Below are 21,957 nucleotides of genomic sequence, written 5' to 3'. Positions count from 1 at the left end.
AATGCTCTCCATGGTATATCTATAGAAGTTTTTTGTGTGTATTTGTTGACATACCAAATCTCTTCAAACTCCTAATGAAGTATAGTCACTGTCTTGTCTCCTTTATAACTGCATTGATATGTTGGGACCAGGTTAGATCCTTAGAGATCTTGACACCCAGGAATTTGAAGTTGCTCACTGATCCCGCTGGAGGATTGGTATGTGTTCCTTCGTCTTACCCTTCCTGAAGTCCGCAATCAGCTCTTTTGTCTTACTGACATTGAGTGCAAAGTTGTTGCTGCGGCACCATTCCACTAGTTGGCATATCTCGCTCCTGTACGCCCTCTCGTCACCATCTGAGATTCTACCAACAATGGTTGTATCATCAGCAAAGTTATAGATGGTACTTGAGCTATGCCTAGCCGCACAGTCATGTGTATATAGAGAGTAGAGCAGTGGGCTAAGCACACATCCCTAAGGTGCACAGTGTTGATCGTCAGCAAGGAGGAGATGTTATCACCAATCCGCACAGATTGCAGTCTTCTGGTTAGATACTGATGCTGTTTGTCCTTCTGTTCATCAGCACTCCCCTGAGTTTAATTAATGATACTCAGTAGGAATGTTAACATTTGCCAGAGAAATTTAAAATCACTGTGTGAGGTGTTCCATTAAGTAGCGCCATATTGACATGCAGGTGACCACAAGTCTCTCAGCTTGGACTTGACCAACATTGATGAATGTGCAAAAGAAAGCTAAGTGTTTAAGCTAGAGTGTAGTGAACACAGACAAATTAATGGTTTTGAAACTATTTTTATTTGTTGTGAAGACACAATGGAAATAGTTTTCTATTAAAATCCCATCCCCAATGTGCTGTGGCAGAAACTACATCAACTAATTTCTAGTAAATACACAAGTTGCTTTAGCAAGAAATAAGATGCTTAGAAATTGAAATTGTAACAGAACAAAAAAATTGTTCAGCAAAGTTTGTGTAGTTGTTTCTAAACTCAAACACGAGGAAATCTGCAGATGCTAGAAATTCAAGCCACACACATCAAAGTTGCTGGTGAACGCAGCAGGCCAGGCAGCATCTCTAGGAAGAGGTACAGTCGACGCCTCGGCCCGAAACGTCGACTGTACCTCTTCCTAGAGATGCTGCCTGGCCTGCTGCGTTCACCAGCAACTTTGATGTGTGTTTCTAAACTCAGTTTGCCAAGCTCAGTGCAGAACCAAACAACACTTAACTGTAACACAATGGGCTCAGTTACGTAGGATATGGGAGAGGTTCTACTGTGGCTGCATTAAGCTGATGGTAAGGTTTCATCTGATGTAATGAGAGGGATTAGACAACAATTGTAGTTCCATCTAGTTATAATGAAATCTAAGAGATGCTAAAGTTTTATACTTGCTGGTTTTTTGTATTATTAGGAAAAATTCCTTACATAAAGCATTTTTGCAACATTCACTGCTCTAAGAAACTCTTTAGTTTGCTGTCAACCATTGAATATTTGAATGTATGTTTAAACTCAAAGCAACTACTAACTTTTTCCAAAAAAAGGAAATGTCATTGTTGGTAGGTGTGACCCAACAATAAGATACCCAAATGATTAAACAAAAGTTAACTGGATCACGGAAAACTGTTTCATAATGAGCAGGTTGCACTCCTTTCAAGTTTCATTAATCAAGCGAAGACTGAAAAAGAAGGCTTAACTTCTCAGGAAAGGCAATTTAATTGAAGTCTTAAGGCTGAATCAAACTGCATTCTCTAAAGTCTGAGCTGTGTGGCCAAATTCATCCAATTCATTTGTGACAAAACAACACAAGTATGCAGATACTTTTCCATTTATGATTTTAATTCAAACATTGATGACAACGATAATTGGACAGGAAGCTGCCGCATGCATTACTTGCGAGCTGGTTGCAAACTTTCATCTGGCTACTGACTATTTGCGGGCTGTCTGCACGTGAGCCAGCTGCTCACAAGTCGATGCTATTTGCGAGCCGTCTGCTGACTATTTGCGAGTGGTCTGCCTACTCCGACCTGGCTACTATGTGCATATGGTCTGGTTGCGGACTATTTGCGGGCTGTCTGCACGTGAGCCAGCTGCTCACAAGACGCCTGCTACTTGCGAGCCGTCTGCTGACTATTTGTGAGCGGTGTGCTGACTGACCTGGCTACTATCTGCATGCAGGCTGGCTGCGGGCTCAGCTTGTGACCTGCTTGCTGTTTGCTGCTTGCACAGTGAGCTACGTGCAAGCTTGCTGCTCACTAGCAATGAGTTACCAGTTACTGTTTGCCACTGCTGGTCTCTGCTCATTTGGTTTCAGACTTTCCATTGTTTGCTCTTCATACAGCCCACTTAGATCCTGTGAAGGCCTTTCTCAAAGCCTGATTGGTTCAAATCTAGAAATTGTTTCTACTTTTTAAATTAAAAAAAGTTATCCTGACAAATGTGAAAGGGTCAAACAATATAATGGAGATAAAATATTTAATATATATCGTGCCTTCTTCACAACCTCTCCCACCACTGTACCTCGTGTCACCGTGGATTCTGGTGTCCAAATCGCACAACAGAGATGAAGTCTGTCACATCAACAGTGAGAGTGTAATTCCTAAAGGGCTACAACAAACTTTCTGGTAGCAGAGTCCAGGAAATGTGGTTGAAAATTTATAAAAGAACTAATTAAATAAGATAGTTTATTTAGGCCAAGGTGAATCGCTCTCAATTCATTCCCAGATACAGGAGAAAACTCAGTCACATGGACTTTCAACATTCAGCATCAAAATGGCCTTGCATCAACCGCAGCTGTGTCCTACCTGATCCATTTCTATTATGTCTGAGTTTCCAGGGTTTGGATCTGTCTCATCAGCTTTGGGTATTTGAGGTCTTGCTCCTCTGTAATTATCCTAAGACTCTGGAATACCACTCCACTGGTTAATGAAGGCTGCTCAAACAGAATTGCAAAATATACTGCTCCCCAGTTACCCTAAATGGGGTAAATAAGGTACCTCCACCTTGTTTCTCCTCCTCCTTCCCTCCCTACTAGTGTGACCTCCTGAGCACCTGTTGAATGGCTTCTTGATGACAAGCCTTCAATGATTGGCATATTAGAGGAGTCAAATGTTACCTCAGCGGGTTTGGGTTAGATGGTGGCACAACTATTTTGATTGAACCTCAGATGGGCGGGGTAGAGTATGAGGCATAACATACAGACTAGAATGACTCGGACTCCTGGGCTTTAAGTGCTTTCGACCTTTCGAGATTTATGTGCATCTTGAGGAAGATGGGGGGGGGAGGGGACTAAAATCATTGACTTTATCATTAAGACACCTTGGGTCTAAACATACATTTTTATGTGTACTTTTGTTTATAAGAAGTCATACAAATCATCCATTTGGTTAGGAATTAAGAGATGGAAGATATGACATGTTTTTATTTGAGATAATTCCCTGCTCCTGAAAGTGGATCAGAATTATTATCTGACAGAAAGTTTAAAACAACGAATAAAGGGTAGTTGTGGACATAGAGCCAGGTGGAGCTGCTGTGATCTTTCCTGGTCCTCCTTTATGGCCATTGAACCTTGTGATACAACTTAGGTAATTTTAAGTAAATGAATGAAAAGGTTTAATATTTATCTGCATTATAATTGGAGGTAGAGTTTCTATTGATCCTTTTGCAGAATAGATGGTGCTTGTTTTCCTTTCTTGGACGGTTGGATGGTTTGGAGAAATACCCTAAACTAAAGCAGTGCAATGACTCATGATCCAGTTGGTAGATGCAAAAGTGATGCAGCAAATGTTATCCAGTTCTCCATCTTTTAGAACATTCCTTTTGACTTCTTCAAGTTTACCTGTTTCCAGCTGGGCATTGCAACGAAGACCTCTCTCGACAGGCCAAAAACCAGTTTGAAATCTTGGTCTGTCAGTGCGTCCTGCAAAGGAAGTTCATGAGCTCAGTTTGATTCTTTTCCAGCCTCTGCTAACACCCTGCAGTATTGGGTAACCTTTGGAAAAATCTCTGAACTTTACTGGTTCTCTAACGACCCAGATTTTGCTCTGTCACTGATAGCTTCCTCTCCACAAGTGACTAACTTCTCTTTGTCCAAACCAAAAGGTCTTTGTCTATCTGATCGGTTCTATTAGTGTCATTTCTGGGCCTGGGTTCCCAGTGTTTTAAACCCAACCCCCCACCCCCAGCGTAGTTGCTGGATGTGGAGCCTGCTCTATCGTTCTTTTATGTAACGTACAGAGACCCTCAGCTGTAAGAAACATGCAGCATGAGGTTTATAGCATCAGGATCACAGGTTGCTAGCAGACGCAGCAAATGATGCTTTGCTAATACATCTTAAAAAGGTGGTCCTGGAAAGAATAGCACATGTCCTGCCACTTTAAGTTGGGTCAATGCTAGGGTAAATGACCCAGAGAGAGAGTGTGTTTTATCTTCACCTGTGACCACCCCCACCCATACAACTTTCTTGCAATCTCTTGGCCCTCTGGCTGAGTTAAGAAATGCATTTTGTGCCCATTAACACTGTGGAGGCAGCTAACAAAAGCAGAGATGTCAGCTTCTATCCTGTCATGTGCTTTCAATTTCTTACACTCCACACGTCCATTCCTGCATCACCATCATCAGAACTAACCTCTTTTCTGGCTGGGTTGACACCATCAGGCAATTCATATGTTTGTTTGTTAATCAGCGCCTCTGGTGGATAGTGCTTGTGGGTGGCTACACAGTCCAAGTCCATCCCAGCTAAATCCTGCAATAAATAAAATGCATTACTGGATTTGTTACAATTTTTTAGATCTCCACTTAAGATAGCCTGTCACATAATGCTAAACTCTCTCTGCATCCACATAGAGGACCGCTATAATAAGTGATGACTCAAATTCATATTTCCTCCCATAAACCCATATTTCTTGGTGACTTCATGCTAATTATCTCAATCTTGAGTATATTTAGCAATGGAGCCTCTACTTGGAATCACAAAGGTTCACAACCCTCTGCACATTAATAAATTCAAGAGCAACAGGGTGGAGTGGGAAGTGAAGGAAGTGAGAGATTTGGTACACAGCCAGGAAAATGAGATTGATCCAGAGAATAGTGTTTGCCTCTAATTATCGAATTTGATGCTAGAAGTTTGTGTACGACTCACATATAACCCCTTGGTATTTTACAGAAGAAATGAAAGAAAACAAGTCACACGGGGAATAAAACTGCAGCAGATTGCATTACATTAACAATGTACACTTGGGTATGACTTGATCTTTTGCTGGTCTGGGAAATCCTAAAGAAGTCAAAGAAAACCAACAAGCAGGTGAAAGAAAGCTTGTATTAAAAGCCAAAAGATGGCAAAACTGAGGGAAATCAGACTGGTGAGGTACAGGAAATGATTGATTTCAAGCTGCAGACAGAAAGAATATTGTAGACTTAGGTAGTGGTTAAATTATTGGGCAAGCAATTCAGAGCTTGTACCAGGGAGCTAGAGGCAAGAATTCAAATACCAACTGGGATTCTTCCTATTCTTTAAAAAAAGTTATCAAATTACAATGAATATGGAACTAATTCCCTTTAGGAAAGACAATCTTCTTTCCTTACCCAGCCTACCCTATTTGTGTCTGCAAACCCACAGCGTTATGGATGACTCTACAATCATCCAGCAAGAAACAATTAGCGATGGGCAATAAATGTCAACACACCTGCATGCCACGAGTGAATAAGAAGGAATTACAAGACGTGGGGCTGGTAATAGGAGAGGATACTTACAGATGAGACCTGCACAATTGCTGCAATGTCTCCAAGCTCCCTTTTCATTTGATCATAAGTTTTACCATCCTGGAAAAGACAGCAGAAACACGAATATTATGAGCTGGACTAGCTTGATTCTTTTCTAAGGGAATTCAAAGGATAAACTTCATTGGTTGAAGTGAGTATTTCCTGCTCACATTTCTTTATGTATTTCAAACTGAAAAACAACTGGACAATTACATATCATTCTTGACTAAAATACAGTGACAAAATTTAGGGAAGTCCAGTGGTAAAGCTAGGCTTGATGTTACCTCTTTATACATGATAAACTGTTTATAAGAGTCCTACAGCACAGAAGAAAGGTCCTTCTACTCTGATGTTCCAGCATTCTATTACTGCCAGGTCTGTTCTCAAGCTCCTATGTGCTAATGCAATTCCATTCATTGTGCTTTAGACAAGACTAATCAACATACAGTATGAGGGGAAACTTTTAAGACCTCCTCTCTTATTAATACATAATAATACCAGAGACTTTATGCACTCATTTATTGAAAATGTATTAACAAGAGAGGAGGTCTTAAAAGAATCTCTAGCTTAGTCTTGCTCTGTTTTTCTAAGCCCTAGCAGCAATGCACAGAACGTTATTCTCCCTTTATCACTGACAGTTCATTACACAAAATTCAAAATTCTGAAGTTCCTTACGCTCCATTTGCTAATGTCCCATGCCACAAACCAGCCGGTGAATGTGGGTGGTTCAAAGCCCTGTTTGATCATGATTATGGGGGTGTCCAAGTCCCGGTCACTAGGATGAGTCTTCAGGTACTCCTGCACTGTTGTCAAGGACAGCCTCTTTTCAGTTTCGTTTGCATTTTTGCCGATCCATAGGAAAACCTGCAACATAATAAGGAGGAATCCAAGGATGATGAAAAAGATGGTCAGACTGAAGCTTTCAAATTTCTACAGGGCCTTCCAGTTCTGTTCTTTGGCTCCAGTCCCCATTATGCCCCCACAAAAAGCAACTTATTATGCTCCTTCATATCCACATTTCATCTCAGATACTTAACCAGTCCTTGAGTTGGGGTGGGTATGGTGAGGCGGGTAGTGGGGATTGTTAGATAGCAGCAAGGTTGTTTCACTAGAAGACCCACAAAGACTTGAACTGCAGGAAATGACCACTAGACATAAGAGCAGAATTAGGCCATTTGGCCCATCAAGTGATCCACCATTCATTCAAGGCCGGAGGAAATGGGTGAAGGAAAATGTGGTGATGTGGGGTGGGGGGGGGGGGGTGGTGAGGAGTACAATTCCAGACTAATCATGATAAGGTAGCACATTGGTTAAATTACCAGCCTAGTAATCCAGGAACATGGGGCAACACAGGGTAGTAGTTTACACAATGTTTCACAGTGCCAGCTGTTATGGTTCAATTCCCACCACTATCTGTAAGGATTTTGTACATTCTCCCCATAACCACGTGGCTTTCTTCCCATATTCCAAAGACATACAGATTAAGGTTAATGAGTTGTGCTAGAAGCATGGCAAAACTTGCGGGCTACCCCCAATACATCCTTGGACTGTGTTGGTCGTTGATGCAAACTATACATTTGACTGTATGTTTTGACCTACATGTGACTAAATCTTTAAATCTTTCTCTTTGGCTGCAGGATTTGAATTCAGTTAATAATCTGGAACTTGGAAGCAAATAAAACAACTGGTCTTAGCAATGATGAAAAAAAACGAATTGATTAATTGTTAAGAAGCCATCTAGGTTACAGATATCCCCCACTGAGGCAAAGCCCTGTGCTTACATGGATGAGAGCTATATGCAATCCAGATGCATCCCTTATGGTTAGCTATCAACTGCCCTCTGAAGTGATCCATCAAACTGTACCAGTACGACTGAACTGCAGTGATTCAAGGCAGTAGCTCACCAGGATGATTAGGGATGGGCAGATAAATGCACACATCCCCAAAATATTCACACATCTAGTGGGTAAACCCTGGCATGTGTCTGTGTGTACTCAAGTAAAAGGACAATGCACTCCAGAAAATAGAAATTTCAGTCATTATTTGGTAACTCATTGTAAATAACCTTCATTTACAGTGAATAGCTTGAATGGGGAAATGTGGGAAAGTCTCCCCCTCAGCTGAATGAGCCAGGCCCAGTCAGCATGCTCACTGGAGCAGCAATTACTCAAGAGTGGGGAAGGGGAGAAAATATATCAGCCAGGCTTCTCACTGTCCAGTGGTCACCTCTCCACAAGCACTTCCCAAGAAACAAAAGTGCGTTTTGTATAGTTTGAGGAAATGGAATGAGGGTTGACTGATAGCTTTGCAGTTAGACGGTGTTTGAATTTGGAGAATATTCACATGGTGTAAATTGTTGGAGACCCTTCGCTGGTCGTGGATGGGGAACATAACACAGAAGGCAGGGGGAGATAGTAGATGAAGTATATTCTACCTGGAGGTTGGTGACCAGTAGTTTCTGCAGGAATCTGTTCTGGGACCCCTGCTCTTTGTGATTTTTATAAATGAGTTAGATGAGGAAATGGAAGAGTGGGTTAGTAAGTTTGCAGATGAGATGAAGATCAGTGCTGTTGTTGATAGTGTAGATAGAAGGTTGTTGAAGGTTACAAGGATACACTGATAGGATACAGAGCTGGGCTGAGAAGTGGCAGATGGAGTTCAATCTGGAAAATGTGAGGAGATACACCTCAGACGTATGGTATGTTGGTCTTCATTAGTTGGGGGACTGGGTTCAAGAGCCACAAGGTAATGTTTCAAGTCTATAAAATCCTGGTTAGACCACACTTGGAATATTGTGTTCCGTTCTGGTTGCCTCATTATAGGAAGGATGTGGAAGCTTTAGAGGGAGCAGAGGAAATTTACCAGGATGCTGTCCAGATTAGAGAGCATGTGTTATGAGGAAAGACTGAAAGCTAGTGCTTTTCTCTTTGGAGCAAAAGAAGATGAGAGGTACTTTGATAGAGATGCTTAAGATGATAAGAGGCATAGATAGAGTGGACAGCCAGCAACTTTTTCTCAGGGCAGCAATGCCTAATACAAGGGGGTATACTCTTAAGCTGATTGAAGGAAAGTTTAAGACCATAAGACAGAGGAGTAGAATTAGGCCATCTGGCCCATTGAGTCTGCTCCACCACTCAGCCATGGCTGAATTTTTTTTCTCCTCCACAATCCCAGTTCCCAGCCTTCTCCCTGTAACCTTTGATGCCGTGTCCAATCAAGAACCTGTCAATCTCTGCCTTAAATACACTCAACGACCTGGCCTCCACAGCTGCATGTGGCAACAAATTCCACAAATTCACCACCCTTTGGCTAAATAAATTTCTCTGCATCTCTGTTTTGAGGCTGTGCCCCCTTGTCCAAGGCTCTCCAATCATGGAAAACATCCTTTTCACATCTACTTTGTCTAGGCCTTTCAACATTCGAAAGGTTTCAATGAGATCCCCCCATCATCCTTCTAAACTCCAGCAAGTACAGACCCAGAGACATCAAACGTTCCCTACATGATAACCTTTTCATTCCTGGAATCATCCTTGTGAACCTCCTCTGAACCTTCTCTAATGCCAGCACATCTTTACTAAAATGAGGAGCCCAAAATTGTTCACAACACTCAAGTTGAGGCCTCACCAATGCCTTATAAAGCCTCTGCATCACATCCTTGCTCTTGTATTCTAGACCTCTTGAACTGAATGCTAACATGGCATTTGCCTTCCTCACCACCAACTCAACTTGCAAGTTAACTTTTAGGGTGTTCTGCACAAGGACTCTCAAATCCCTTTGCATCTCAGATTCTTGCATTTTCTCCCTGTTTAGAAAATAGTTCACACATTTATTTCTATTACCAAAGTGCATGACCATGCATTTTCCAACATTGTATTTCATTTGCCACTTTCTTGCCCATTCTCCTAATCTGTCCCAAGTCCTTCTGCGTCCTACTGTTTGCTCAACACTATCTGCCCCTCCACCAATCTTTGTATCATCTGTAAAACTGGCACAAAGCCATCTAAATCTTCTAAATCATTGATATACAGCATAAAAAAAAGTTGTCCCCACACCGACCCCTGCGGAACACCACTAGTCACTGGTAGCCAACCAGAAAAGGATCCTTTTATTCCCACTCACTGCCTCCTACCAATCAGCCAATACTCTAACCATGTTAGTAACTCTCCTGTAATACCATGGGCTCTTAACTTGGTAAGCAGCCTCGTGTGGCACCTTGTCAAAGGCCTTCTGAAAGTCCAAATGTACTACATCCCCTTTATCTACTCTACAAACGTGTACTTGTAATCTCCATATAAGGGGGATGTCAGAGGTTCTTTTTAGAACAGTGAATGGTGGATGCATGGAACACCCTGCTAGGGGTGGTGGTGAGGCAAATACATTAGGGACATTTAAGCAACTCTTGGATAAGTGCATGGATGAAAGAAAATTGGAGGGCTGTTAGGGAGGGAAGTGTTAGATTGCTCTCAGAATAAAGATACTTTATTGATTCCAAAGGAAATTACAGTGTCACAGTAGCATTACAAGTGCACAGATATACTAATATTAGAAGAGAAGTATGAAAGAATGAAAAATAAGTTACCTCAAACAGTCTAACAGGAGGTGGTCATCACTTCCCCAGCTATTGGTTGACTCATTATAGAGCCTGATGGCCGAGGGTAAGAATGACCTCATATAATGCTCTTTGGAGCAGTGCAGTTGTTTAGCCTATTACTAAAAGTGCTCCTCTGTTCAGCCGAGGTGGCATGCGGAGGGTGAGAGACATTGTCCAGAACTGCCAGGATTTTCCGTAGGGTCCTTTGTTCTACCACAGCCTCCAGTGTGTCCAGTGTGACTCCTATAACAGAGCCAGCCTTTCTAATCAGTTTATTATATTATAGGTTAAAGAGTCAGCACAACGTCATGGGCTGAAGAGCCTATACTGTGCTGTAATATTTTATGTTCTATGTAACTATCCAAGATTCAAATTTATATATCATGTGTACATCGAAACATACAGAGAAATGCATCGTTTGTGTTAGAAACCAACACATCTGAGAATGTGTTGGGGCAGCCCGCAAGTGTCACCACGCATTCTGGGGGCAATGTAGCATGCCCACAATGCTCGACAGAACAAGCAACAAAACAAGCCCCATTCCTCCCTTCCACCCATGCATACACTCAGTCTTCTAAACCCAAGACAGGCTGCCTAATTCGGGCTCCAGCAACCAGCGAATCCGGATTCGGACTCTGATTCGAACATGGACACAGAGACCTTTGGCCTTCAATTACCCAAATGGACTTGGCAGAGATTCACAGACCCAGGGATCTGGCCAAGGGGCCTTGACCACCGGACTTCCAATTTGACCCTCAGGCCTCAATCTTGATCAAATTACTTGAATTTAAATTTCCCGCTGCCATGGTCGGATTCAAGATCATATCTGAATTACCGGTCCAGAACTCTGGCTGCTTGTACAGTGACTGTTCCCATCTTCAGCCTCAGTGGGATATGCTCAGGAAGACAGCTCCAGACTCAGTGGGATAAACTGGCTGTCCATCCCAGTCATCCTGCAATAAGCCAATCACTGACTGACAGGGCACATGAAGGGAATAGAAAACTCAGCAATCTAATTTCCAGGTCACCATATTGAAAACAGCATTTCCACTGATCAGTTCTATTTACCTGATCCCATGTATCCAGGAGCATGACATCATCTTCACTGAGGTCATCCTGAGTGAAATTTGTAATCTCGCTTGCAATGAATCGCCCTGTTTTGTTGGAGCATTCAAAGAGACGGGGTTGATAGTCCATATTTTCCTCTTGTAGCCTGTACAGGAATGGAAATATCCTTCATGAGGGACAGAGATAACCTATCAAACAGGAGCACAGTTCCATCTCTTTTCATGAAGGGTCTTCAAACCTTCAACTAGCTGGGCTGGGTGGGGGGTGGGTGCTTCCAGCTCTGGCTGGTTTCTATTGCTAGAGTCATTGCTGGCTGTTCCAAAGTAAAAGAACTTCTGTATCTAAAGTCAAGAAACAACGGAAAGGAGGAAGAGTTGAAATGGGCGCCCCTGAACCCAAGCCTTGGTGAAAAGAGCTGGTGCCACTGTTCTGCCCAAATCAAAGCCCTGGCTCCTGCTGCTCCAAGAAACAAAGGCACAGGGGTTTAAAGGAATTGGTCGAAGGAGTAGCAGGAAGATGTAAAACATTTGCACCTGGAGACAGGTGAGGCTACGGAGGTCACCACCTGAAAGCGTGGTGAGGTGGAAACTCCTCCCCACCGTTAAACAGGACTTGGATGTGGACTTGAAGAGCAGTGGCCTGCAGGGCTACAAAGATAATGAGAGGCATTGATCGTGTGGATAGTCAGAGGCTTTTTCCCAGGGCTGAAATGGCTAGCACGAGAGGGCACAGGTTTAAGGTACTCGGAAGTAGGTACAGAGGAGATGTCAAGGGTAAGTTTTTGTACGCAGAGAGTGGTGAGTGCGTGGAGTGGGCTGGCAGCGATGGTGGTGGAGGCGGATATGGTAGGGTCTTTGAAGAGACTCCCGGATAGATACATGGAGCTTAGAAAAATAGAGGGCTATGGGTAACCCTAGATAATTTCAAAGGTAAGGACATGTTCGGCACAGCTTTGTGGGCCGAAGAGCCTGTATTGTGCTGTAGGCTTTCTAAAGCCAGTGGGGCCTACACTGAGTGGCTCTTTATCAAACAGCATAAACTCAAAAGGCTGAATATCCTCCTTCTGCCTCCTTTGAGTCAAAGTCCCAATTGCTTTTGGTCTCCTGCAAGAGGTCATGTGTGACTAACAGACAAGAACAGGATAGAACTTGGCAATAATACCCACTCCACCAAAAGGTCACCCACTAACACCACCTGTGCAAATGTCAAATGGACATGTAACCAAAGTAAAAGAGGAAGCTGCAGCCCAAGGAACCTTAGCTCAGTGATGTTAAGGAAGAGCAGTTGCAGGATTTGGTTTTTACCTTTTATCATTTGCATAAGTTGCCTTTCCACCGAGTGCTTCCCAAAATTTCATTGATTCTTGGCCCTCAGCAACAATGGCCTCATTTCCATTGGAAATAATAACAGCCAACTCCTTTGCCATTTCACGTTCATCCCCATTGGATCCCTACAAATTGGAAGAGCAGAATCAGAACTATGACCTCAAAGAACTTGCAGCAACATTATTCCTCCTCTCTGCCCTGTTTTGTGACAGTGTTTGGTTACCATTGGGAGGCGTGTTTGAATAAAGGACTTACTCCTCCTGAGCACACAAGGCTATTCCTGTGACTTCCACCTGCCTTCCCAGCACAACAATAGCTCATTTTGAGAACAAAATAATGAACCTCACTTGCAGTCATGAGCAAAGCGTATCAGCAATGGTAATGTTTAGCATGAGTGTCGGGAAGACAGAGGCTATTTTGTTTCTTGTTCTCAGGCAAATTTTGGACAAAAGTCCTTGAAATCATGGCAGACTCCGCTTTTTAATGCGAGGGTAATCAGACACGGTGACATCGTTTTTGGTGATTATTTGACCAAAGCTCCAAGTAAATTTATTATCAGAGTACATGCATGTTACTATAGACTACCTTGAGATTCATTTTCTTGCAGGAATTTATAGGAAAAATAAGAAATACAATAGAACTTATGAAAATTTATACATAAGCTGACAAAATATCAAATAACCAATGTGCAAAACAAGACAAACTGCAATAAATAAACAAAACAGAGCCTTTTTAGAGCTGATATCAAATAGCCTATGAAACTGAAGATTAATTTACAGGATGCCAATTCACGTTCTACTTTTGCCTTTAACAATGTAAACGAGATGGAACAAAAACTGTTTGACTTGAGGTCCAGCAATCATCAAATCAGGTAATGAAATGTTTTCACAGGAATTAGGTGTGCCTGGGGAAGGGGAAGTATGAGCAAGCAGTGGTGGTGTGAGTACTATGGTAAAAGCGTTGCCAGACATTATTATGAGATGCAGTGTGGCAGAGGCGCCAGTGCTCACTGGCTAGTGACATCGAAAGGACACCGCAGCAGTACCTCCTGCTTGGAACAGCCAACAGCACAGACCACGGACTGAACTTCCAAAAGGGTTTGCCATTAATGTCTTCCTAAATATTTAGCTGATAGCTTGTCATTTGTATTTCAAGGACTTTTACCTTCCCAAACCAGAGGTAGCAAATTGCTTTGGTCGTTAGGAGAAAAACGTCATTTGAGTTCAAGGATGAAGCGTAGGGTGAGACCTCGATCGCTTTGGTGCTGGACTTATCATAGCTGTGAATCTGAAAGAGTCTGACAGGCGGCTCTTCTTGTTTGTTGTTCTTCCTTGAGGTGCCCCCCTAACAAATGATTAAATAATACACAGTAGTTATTTTATTAAAATAGCAGTTCCTCCATTCATAAATTGCTTGACAAATACTTAATAACTTCAACGCCGAAGATTTGGAAAAATTAAAGAATTCATTTAAAAAGCAAACACGCCGTGTGTATACTTGATTCATAAACAGAACAGTGCATTGAGGCCACATTAGCCATTGTATCTTTGCCGACTTTTGAGCAAACCAAATGTAATTCTAATACCCAACACTTTCCCATAGCCATGCATATGCAAGCAGCTAGAAATTGTAGGCATTCTTGCCCACAAAGTAAACCATCTCTCCTTCCCTTTATTCCATCCAAATAACACCACTTCAAATGTTAGCTTAAGGTGAAATGTTTAAAGTCAGTCCCTTGTATTAGTTTTTGTACATCTGCTCAGTTACTGGTGATACCACTTAAACAAAAATCATAGCACTTTATTCAGTCAGCACCTTAAATCTTTACAGTGGCTAACATGTGTGGAAGTATATCATTCAGGCAATGGCAGGCAATATTTTAAACAGCAGTCAGTGGATCTCCTTTGTCATTCTCTTCTCCACCCCCACCCCCATCTGTTTTTCTCAGATTCCAATTCAGATTTATTTATCACATGTACATCAAAACAGACAGTGAAATGTGTCGTTTGTGTTAAACACCAACATAATCCGAGGATGTGCTGGGGGCAGCCCACAAGTGTCGCCACATGTTCCAGTGCCAACATAGCAAGCCCACAATGTTCAGCAGAACACAAGCAACAACGGAAAAACAAGCCGTGTTCCTCGCAACCACCCCCCCACACACACACACAGATAGTCCCGTGTCCATTCATCCCTCCCCACTGATCTCCCTCCTGCCACTTATTCCTGCAAGCAGAACAAGTGCCACACCTGTCCCTACACCTCCTCCCTCACTACCATTCAGGGCCCCAAACAGTCCTTCCAGGTGAGGCAACACTTCACCTGTGAGTCTGTTGGGGTCATTTACTGTGTCTGGTGCTCCTGGTGTGGCCTCCTGTACATCGGTGAGACCTGACGTAGATTGGGAGACTGCTTCGCCAAGCACCTACACTCCATCCGTCAGAAAAACCGGATCTCCCTGTGGCCGCCCATTTTAATTCCACTTCCCCTTCCCAAACATCTGGTAATGCCCCACCCCCCACCCTCCCACCTTCACCATTCCCTATCCCCTTTTCCCTCTCTCAACGTATCTCCTCGCCTGCCCATCGCCTCCCTCTGGTGCTCCTTTCCCTTTTCTTTCTTCCATGGCCTTCTGTTTTCTCCTATTAGATTCCCCCTTCTCCAGCCCTCTATCTCATTCACCAACTTCCCAGCTCTTTACTTCATCCCTCCCCCTCCTGGTTTCACCTATCACCTTGTGTTTCTCTCTCCCCTCCCCTCACCTTTTACATCTACTCCTCATCTTTTTTTTCCTCCAGTCCTTACGAAGGGTCTTGGCCTGAAAAATCGACTGTACTCTTTTCCATAGATGCTGCCTGGCCTGCTGAATTCCTCCAGCATTTTGTGTGTGTCACACAGACAATTTTTCAACCCAGGACAGAACACCTCGGGGTCTCCAGCGGACTTGGACATCAGACCTCTGATTTCCCCAGTGGATTCGCAAACCAAGGGCTTCAGCCATCAGGCCTCAACTTCTGGACTTGTTGACTTTGATCTTTGACCTTCAGTATCGACCCAGGACCCAGGACCATGATCTTCAGGTCTCAAACTCCGGACTCACCAAACTAGGGGGTAACGGGTCCTCATGCCAGAGGGGTATACCAGAAAATGTGTCAGTGAGCTCAAGTGTGCATTCTTCATGTATGAGTAGTCTAACTGATTGTGAGGGGCATTACAGAAAGTCTGACTTCCATGTACATGGCCTTCCGCATCATAATGATCAAGATTATCTTGGTTGATATTTTGTTATTAAACATAGGATCTAAAAGTTAGCTCACCTCCAAAGCACAATTACAGAGAGACTTGTGTTTAGATTCTGAATAATGACTTAGAGATGTGGCCTTCACATAGTGAAATAAAGACCATTTTCTAGGAGATTCCCATATGAGCCAGACAAACCAAAAGGTGTGTTGAATACTTAGAAGAATGACCAAATAATCTGTTTTAGTGGCATCAGTTGAAGAATTATGTAAAGCATCTTAGCTTATCATGCTGTGGGATCTTTAACAACTACCTGAAGCACCAGAGGAATTATTCAAGACCTTGGTTTAACATGTAACAATGTGGCAACACCACAAAATGCTGGAGGAACGCAGCAAGTCAGACAGAATCTATGGAAAAGAATAAACAGTCAACGTTTCAGACTGAGAAGGAAGGGAGAAGACACCAGAGTAAAAAGGTGGGGGGGCGGGTGGGGAAGGAGGCTAGCTGAAAGGTGATTGGTGAAGCCAGATGGGTAGGAAAGGTCAAAGGCTGGATCTGATAGGAGGGGAGAGTGGACAATAGGAGAAAGGGAAGGAGGAGGGGACCCGGGGGAAGTTATAGGCAGGTGAAAAGTAGTAAAAGGTCAGAGTGAGGAATGGAGGAAAGGGGGGGGGTACAGAATTTGTTTAGCAGAAGGAGAAATCGATATTCATGCCATCAAGTTGGAGACTACCCAGATGGTATGTTGCTCCTTACATGAGGGTGGCTTCTTCTCGGCACAAGAGAAGGCCATGGACCAGCACGTCAGAATGGGAATGAGATGGAAATTAAAATACTTGGTCACCGGGAAGTTCCGCCTGTGGCGGATGGAGCAGAGGTGCTCAACGAAGTGATCCCCCAATTTACGACAGGTCTCACCAGTGTAGAGGCGACCACATTGGGAGCACCGGACACAATAGATTCACAATTGCAGTGTTGCCTCACCTGGGAGGATTGTTTGGGCCCTGAATGGAGGAGAGGGAGGAGGTGAATGGGCAGGTGTAGCACTCTGGCTGCCTGCAGGGTTAAGTGCCGGGAGGGAGATTAGTGGGGAGGGATGAATGGACAAGAGAACTGCAGTGGGAGCGATCCCTACAGAAAGTGGAGGGGGTGGGGAAGATGTGTTTGGTGGTAGGATTCCTTTTGTGACGGTGGAAGTTGCGGAGGATAATGTGTTGTATGCAGAGGCTGATGGGGGATGTGGTAGGTAAGTACAAGAGGGACTCTGTCACTATTATGATGGTGGGAAGATGGGGTGAGCAGGGATGTACAGGAGGACATCTCTGATGTCCTGCAATGAAAAGCTGCATCCTGGGAACAGATGGGGTGGAGGTGAAGAAACTTGAGAAAAGGGAACAGCATCTTTACAGGAGACAGGGTGGGAAGAGGCACACTCGAGATAACTGTGGGAATCAGTAGATTTATTAAAGATGTCAGTTGACATTTTGTCTCCAGAGATGGAGACAGAGTGATCAAGAAGGCGAGGGAGGTGTCAGAAATGGATCAAGTGAATTTAAGGGCAGGGTGGAAGTTGGAGGCAAAGTTAGTAAAATTGACGAGCTGGTGCATGAAGCAGCACCAATTCAGTTGTCAATGTAGTGGAGGAAAAGTTGGGGAGTATTACTGGGGTAGGCTTCGAACATGAACTGTTCTACATAGCCAACAAAGAGGCAGGCATAGCTGGGGCCCACGCGAGTGCCCATGGCTACCCCTCGAGTTAGAAGAGAGTGGAAGGAGCTCATCATTTTTGAGGTCACTTGTGGCAATCCAAACAAGGACATGCAATTTAAAACAAACAAGGATCAAGGATCAAAGTCGGCACACAATTCGATGTCACTGTTAACCCAACTTTTAATACCATACAAGTTCACATTATACAAGAGACTTACTTCAAAGATGATTAGTTTGCCTTTGAAGATGGTCAAGAAGTGTAGAGGCTCCTTCCCCATAGTGACCCGAACCTGCACTGGTTTATTGCCAAACTTCTGGTCAACCTGGACCGCATGATAGGCTGAGGCAGCCAGTTCATCTTGGGTGGCATGACGCCCCTAAGAACAGAGTCACTAACATGGTTAAAGAGGCTCAGAACCAGTCACTTCTAACCATACTGGACCACTATTTTGGCTCACTGAATGGGAACCACATGAAGCACTAATGCCCCTAGTAGACTGAAGAGGTGGGAGAAAGCCATTAAAGAATTATTGGGGTGGTTTTCACCCCTAAACTTTCAGGTTCTGAGTCAGAATTTCCATGAACAAACAAGAACTGGCGCTGCTCACCTATGTATGACGTTATTAGACACCAGGCAAATGTATAATGTACAAAGAATTAATTGAGGAAGCTGGTCTGAGCACTTCCAATGGTTATTGATAAACCTTGAAATTATCGTGAAATAACACTATGCACAAATTGGGCAGAAAAATCATGCAAAGGAAACCAGTTTCTAGGCATGTGTGTCTAACTGCTCAGTCTAGAAGAAGTATGATATTTTTCAGTCATGTTGGACTCTTGGTCACATCTTCTCATGAAGAAATGGTTGTATAGCTGACCTCACGAGGTAAAACGCCTCAGGACTGACCAGTTTTCAAGGGGTGTCCACACATCAAAAGGTTCTGGATGTCCGATGTCATAGCACTTCTTGAAATAGACTCTCCATTATAAATCTAGCAGTCAATTACTAGACAGCAAGATCCTATAATAGCAATGTCAATGACCAGATCGTGTGCTTTTGTGAAATTGGAGGAAAAATAATATTGAGCATGACGATGAGTGAACTTTTCTGCGCTTCTTCAAGATGATTCCTTGGCATCTTTCAAACTCACCCAAGGGGTGGGGGGGAGGGGCTTAACATGGGGGGGAGGGGATGGTGTCAATAACTGTGCTGCACATCCTCAGTAACCCACTGGGAGTCTAGGCCTACAGCTTGGGCTCAAGTTTGTTGAGTATGACCTGAAATTTGAAGCTTCTAGAAAACATGCTACCTACTCGGCTATGACTCATACCTTGTACTTTCTTCACGCTTATGATTTTGTTTGTTAAAATGATACCAATGGCTCCAACAACTCTCTTCACATCTTTAATATCCATGTGCAATATCTGTATGAATGGTTATGGGTCTGGTAATCTAGAGACCAGAGTTCAAACCCCACCAGGACAGCTGTGGAGTCAATAATCTGGAACCTGGTTTTAGTAACAATGACTGCAAAACTACCAGACTGTCGCAAAAACCCGTCTGGTTCTTGAATGTCTGCCAACCTTACCCAGTCTGACCTAAGTGTGACTGCACGTCCATCCCATATGGATGGCTCTTAAATGGCCACAAAAGTGAACCATAAATCACGTTGTACCAGTACTATCATCACTAATTGACAAATATATTCAAGTTATTGTTTCCCATTACCAAAACAATTTGGGTACATGGATGAAATACAAAAGCTTGGCATCTTGAAAATGTGTGGGTTGCAAAAACAAAATGAAGTGAGAAGGCAAACTGGTCACTTAGCTTAGCTCCAGCCTCAATTGGAATTCGACTGTAGTGTGGTTTATGATATGTTTTTGTGTCCTCTTCAGACAGCAATACCTGCCAAATATAGAGGATAAAATTCTCCTTCCTGTTCACCAGATACGTGTACAGGAGCAGGTAGCAGTCACCTCCGTAGAAGAATCCGTATGTCTTCGGGTCCACAGGAACCAGTTTAAGGTTCTCCACTCTCCAAACCTGCAATGAGAATCCATAATCAAAAGAAAAGCCAGAGTTCATCAATGATAACAATGCAGAGGATGAATTCCTGCAATGCATACAAGATTAGATGAGCATTTGTTACAGCACGGGAAATCGTTTGGCCCATTTAGCCTATGCCAGCTCCCAGTAGGACAATTCTGTCAATCCCTCTCCCACCCCTTATATTATTCATCTGTGTATCCCTTTATATACCCACCATTTTCCCCCAAATTAGTTTTTCAATTGCCAGCAATTTACAGCAGTCAATTAACCTAGAAGCTTACTTTGAGGATGCGCGAAGAAACTGAAGCAGAGAAATTTCACGCAGTCATAGAAAATATACAAACTCTACACAGACAGCACCCAAGGTCAGAATCAAACCTGGGTCACTGGAGCTGGGAGGCATTAAGGCAATCCTCTCAATTTCATTCCCTCACTTATTTCAAGATTCAAGATTGTTTTTTGTCATCCTTCGGTACACAAGTGTAAAGGAGAACGAAATAAATGCCCGGTTCGCTGCCACTGTTACAGTGCGATCGAGAATCTCCAGAGGGAAGGCCCCAAAATCCCCCGCTTTGCCTGCTGCTGGCAACCGAGGCTGAGGTCAAAGTGTTCGGCAGAGGTGGTGCTTGGTACTCGGTGTCGGAGAGCTGATCGGAGGCTCGAAGTTTTCGGACGACTCAGAGTCGGACTGTGGTCGGGCATGGCAGGGAGAGTTTGCTTCCTTCTCCCGTCTGCGTGAGATGTGGGACATTCGAGAGACTCTGAACTTTTTTACTGTGCCATGGCCTGTTCTTCATCAAGTTATGGTATTGTTGCACTGTTGTAACTATATGTTATAATTATGTGGTTTTTGTTAGTTTTTCAGTCTTGGTCTGTCCTGTGTTTTTGTGATATCACACCGGACGAAATATTGTATCATTTCTTAATGCATGCATTACTAAATGACAATAAAAGAGGACTGCGTGTCCTCATAATCTAATCTAATAATTGTTACTCCAGATACAATGCAGCATAAAAAACACACAATAAGTATAAAGAGCACAATTTAAAAAAACACTATAAATATAAAAACAATCCTATAAAGCACAATGTACAAATAACTGCTATGTAGACAGACTGATTGTACTGTATGTACATCAAGTGATGATAGGCGATGTGGATGTAGTGGTGGTGGAGGTTGGCCCTGACGGCTTGGGGGAAGTAAATGTTTTTGAGTCCAGTGGTCTTGTAACCTCTTATGATCCTTTCAACCCCCTTTGGGTTTGCAATACTAAAATCTAATAGAGGAAATAGCTAAGCAAAGTTAGCACAGGTGGAATTGGGGTCAAGATGCTAGTGTGCATTGAAAATCTGTTAATATATAAAAAATAAGGATTAGAAACAAATGAGTCTTTCTCAGGTTGCCAATCAGTGATGTATCACAAGGATGTCACCACTAATAATCTGTATCAGTGATTTGGCAAAGGGAGCCAGATAAGACATTTGAAATTTAGTGATAACACAAAATTAGGTGGGAATGTAAAGAGGCTTCAAGGAGATATATGTAAACCAGATAAGAGAATGGACATAACAGATGGAGTGCAATGTAGAAAAAAAGTGAGAGATCATTCACTTTAGCAGAAAAACAGCTCCAAGACCTTGGCCTTAACACCTCCTTGTGTAATTGGATCCTCGATTTCCTCACTTGCAGACCCCAGTCAGTTCAGATTGGCAACAACATCTCCTCCACAATCTCCATCAGCACAGGTGCACCACAAGGCTGTGTGCTTAGCTCCTGCTCTAACTGCTTTACACTTATCACTGTGTGGCTAAGCACAGCTCCAATGCCATGTTTAACTCTACTGATTGTTGTTGGTCGAATCAAAGCAGGTCATGAATCAGCATATAGGAGGGAGATTGAAAATCTGGCTGAATTGTGCCACAACAGCCTCTCGCTCAATGTCAGCAAGTCCAAAAAGGAACAAACTGGAGGTTCATGAGCAAGTCCTCATTAGGATATCCTTGGCTTTGTCATATTTGAGGATCTGTCCTGGGACCAGCGTGCAAGTGCCATTACAAAGTAGGCACAACAGTGCCATTACTTTGTTAGAAGTTTGCACAGATATGGCATGTCATCTAAAACTCTGACAAACTTCTATAGATTCATAGTGGAGAGCATCCTGATTAGTTGCATCATGGCCTAGTATGGAAACACCAATGTTCAGGAGCAGAAAAGCC

At 43.2% G+C, this 21,957-nt stretch overlaps 1 protein-coding gene across 5 annotated transcripts in view; it reads right to left on the bottom strand.

The window, feature by feature from the left end:
- Positions 1 to 1,143: 1,143 nt before the first annotated feature.
- Positions 1,144 to 21,957, bottom strand: part of avil (advillin) — a 39,537-nt gene continuing 18,723 nt past the window's right edge. For all 5 annotated transcript variants that reach the window (XM_063037840.1, XM_063037839.1, XM_063037844.1 and 2 more), the window contains 9 exons: positions 19,597 to 19,734; positions 17,906 to 18,064; positions 13,899 to 14,078; positions 12,714 to 12,859; positions 11,410 to 11,554; positions 6,426 to 6,614; positions 5,742 to 5,810; positions 4,618 to 4,734; positions 1,144 to 3,909 (listed from right to left, as the gene is read on the bottom strand). In XM_063037840.1, coding sequence (XP_062893910.1) covers positions 3,796 to 3,909; positions 4,618 to 4,734; positions 5,742 to 5,810; positions 6,426 to 6,614; positions 11,410 to 11,554; positions 12,714 to 12,859; positions 13,899 to 14,078; positions 17,906 to 18,064; positions 19,597 to 19,734 — 1,257 coding nt within the window. In that variant the 3' untranslated portion in view covers positions 1,144 to 3,795. The remainder of the gene's footprint in view (positions 3,910 to 4,617; positions 4,735 to 5,741; positions 5,811 to 6,425; positions 6,615 to 11,409; positions 11,555 to 12,713; positions 12,860 to 13,898; positions 14,079 to 17,905; positions 18,065 to 19,596; positions 19,735 to 21,957) is intronic.

This window comes from Mobula hypostoma, chromosome X1, assembly GCF_963921235.1.
Source record: "Mobula hypostoma chromosome X1, sMobHyp1.1, whole genome shotgun sequence".
Classification (NCBI taxonomy): Eukaryota; Metazoa; Chordata; class Chondrichthyes; order Myliobatiformes; family Myliobatidae; genus Mobula; species Mobula hypostoma.
The sequence above is the reverse complement of the archived record's forward strand: the minus strand, read 5'-3'. Positions and strand labels throughout refer to the sequence as shown.